The sequence below is a fragment of the Otolemur garnettii genome, unplaced genomic scaffold (assembly GCF_000181295.1).
Source record: "Otolemur garnettii isolate 467f Iridium unplaced genomic scaffold, OtoGar3 scaffold00094, whole genome shotgun sequence".
Taxonomy (NCBI): domain Eukaryota; kingdom Metazoa; phylum Chordata; class Mammalia; order Primates; family Galagidae; genus Otolemur; species Otolemur garnettii.
This window is the reverse complement of record NW_003852489.1, coordinates 2,827,310-2,829,725: the sequence shown is the minus strand read 5'-3', so window position 1 is coordinate 2,829,725 and position 2,416 is coordinate 2,827,310. Positions and strand designations below refer to the sequence as shown.

Sequence of the window (2,416 nt, the reverse complement as noted above, 5' to 3'; positions counted from 1 at the left end):
CCTGCCACAACGGCCAGCTATTTTTTGGTTATAGTTGTCATTGTTGTTTGGCAGGCCCTGGCTGGATTCGAATCCACCAGCTCTGGTATATGTATGTGGCTGGTGCCTTAGCTGCTTGAGCTATAGGCACGGAGCCCATTTTTTTGTTTCTTGTTTTTGTTTTGAGATAGTCTCACTATGTTGCTCTTGGCAGAGTGCTGTGGCATCTACCAAGGGCAACATAGCAACCTCAAACTCTTGGGCTTAAGCGATTCTCTTGCCTCACCTCCTAAGTATCAGGGACCACAGGCGCCTGCCACAATGCCCAGCTATAGATAAGCCTGTTTTTAACATTGCATCCAGCTAAAAAGTGATTTGGTTACAATGAACAGCAACTTAAAAGTGATTTCCTGTATTACTAATAGGATCAGTCCGTGCAATCAACTTGTTCACCTGAGTCTTCTGAGGATATAACAGATGAATTTTTAACTCCAGACCATGAATATTTTTACTCCTCACCCACTCAAGAAAACTTGGTACTAGAGGTAAAAATCACATTTAAGGGTAAAGTACTATTTTTAACTTTCTCCATTGCCTTGTTTCTTTTCATTTATTCTTACTGAGAAAAATAGCTTACATATAAAAGCATGCAATGTCAATTTACCAGTGTTTCCATATGTTTTGAAAAATCATCTGAAAAATAAGATTTTTGAGGATGGAAGGTCATGTGCAGTTTCTCCCATAATTGTGGTTCCTGCATTTCTGCAGCACTTTGTACTTTTTTTTCCAGAATACTTTTATTCATGCAACCTAATTTACATATTCTTCCTTTGGGGAGGCAAAGAAGGCCATTTATTATTCCTCTCTCTGAAGAAGTGGTGATCTGCAGATGTAGGAAATTAACCCTAGCATGTCAAGCTCTAGTGGAGGGAGAGCCAGGATTGAGACTAAGGTTCTGCAACAAATACCAGACTGTCTAGAATACCTAGCTTTTACAAGAATCCACTCGTATAGAGTATTTTCATTTATAAAGTGACATTTGTTGAATTTTCTTGTTACTTGTATTTTCTATTCTATCTCTTTCCAACTGTCATCATTTTGGGATCTTTTACTAATACAAAAGGTGGTTTGACTATGTGTCAAAAGTGTAATTTCCACTTGTCCCAACTTCTGAAACTCAATTAGCACAATTTTTCTTTCTTTTTTTTTGTAGAGACAAAGTCTCACTTTATTGCCCTTGGTAGAGTACCATGGCATCACAGCTCACAGCAACCTCCAATTCCTGGGCTTAAGTGATTGTCTTGCCTCAGCCTCCCAAGTAGCTGGGATTACAGGCACCTGCCACAACACCAGGCTATTTTTTGGTTGCAGTTCAGATGGGGCCGGGTTTGAACCCGCCACCCTCGGTATATGGGGCCAGCACCCTACTCACTGAGCCACAGGCGCCACCCACAATTTTTCATTATTAATAATCCTTTAAATATTTATTTTACTGTGAACAGACCAGGATATTAAGAAATCTTTAATATAAAGATAAAAAATATATACATATGCACATAAATACGTATGATTGTATGTAAAGTATGACTACAGAAAAGTGCACAGATCTTAAGTGTACAGCTCATGAACTTTCACAAATGGAACACTTTTACAGAACTAGCCCCCAGAGTAAGAAACAAAACATTATCAGTCCCCCAGAAGACCCTCTGGTGCCCCCTTCCAGTCACTTCTTAACCCCCCCCCCCAAAAGAACCATTGTTCTCACTTCTCACCTTGTAGAGTAGTTTGGCAGACTGGACCTTTTTTTTCAACCTTCTCTAGCTCTTTTGATAAAGCTCCCAAGAACCAAAACATCACTGTTGGAAGATTGGAGTGACTAGGGGATGGTGATATGAAGAAGGGAAAAGTTACATAATTTTTCCTCATAATGGGAAGGGAGGGGAGAACTTGTTGAGGAGGACGTATAGTACAAATAAGTTCTTAATGTCTGTTAAGCAAGTCTGTTCCTTTTATATAAAAGATGTGGGGACCTTATGCAGATTTTCAAGGTTTAAGACCATCAAGATAGTTTCTCAGTCTTTTGGTATCTGTCTCTAGTAAACCTCTTCTCTTTTTCTTTCATTCATTTGTAGACCTCAAGTCCCATTGAAGAGGACTTTGAAGGAATACAAGGCGCATATGCCCAGCCTCAAGCCTCTGGTAATAAGCCCTCCGGGTAGATTTCTTTGAGAATCATTTGCCTTCACTTTCTATTGGGCCACAGATGTTTAGATCTGGAAGAGTCCTTAGCGAAAACTTCATTCAGGTTTTTCATTTTACAATTACAAAACTGAGGCTCAGTGATTTCCCCTCAGTAGTATGAATATTCACCAGCCTCATGACATCTGTTGTGTAGATACTAGATGTAGAATACATCCCCTAGCATTTTTTTTTTTTT

General features: G+C 39.4%; 1 protein-coding gene across 2 annotated transcripts in view; it reads left to right on the top strand.

Annotated features, from left to right (window-relative positions):
* TEX14 (testis expressed 14, intercellular bridge forming factor) overlaps positions 1 to 2,416 on the top strand; it is a 110,035-nt gene that overhangs the window by 80,976 nt on the left and 26,643 nt on the right. For both annotated transcript variants that reach the window (XM_003795580.3, XM_012808800.2), the window contains 2 exons: positions 405 to 524; positions 2,112 to 2,178. In XM_003795580.3, coding sequence (XP_003795628.1) covers positions 405 to 524; positions 2,112 to 2,178 — 187 coding nt within the window. The remainder of the gene's footprint in view (positions 1 to 404; positions 525 to 2,111; positions 2,179 to 2,416) is intronic.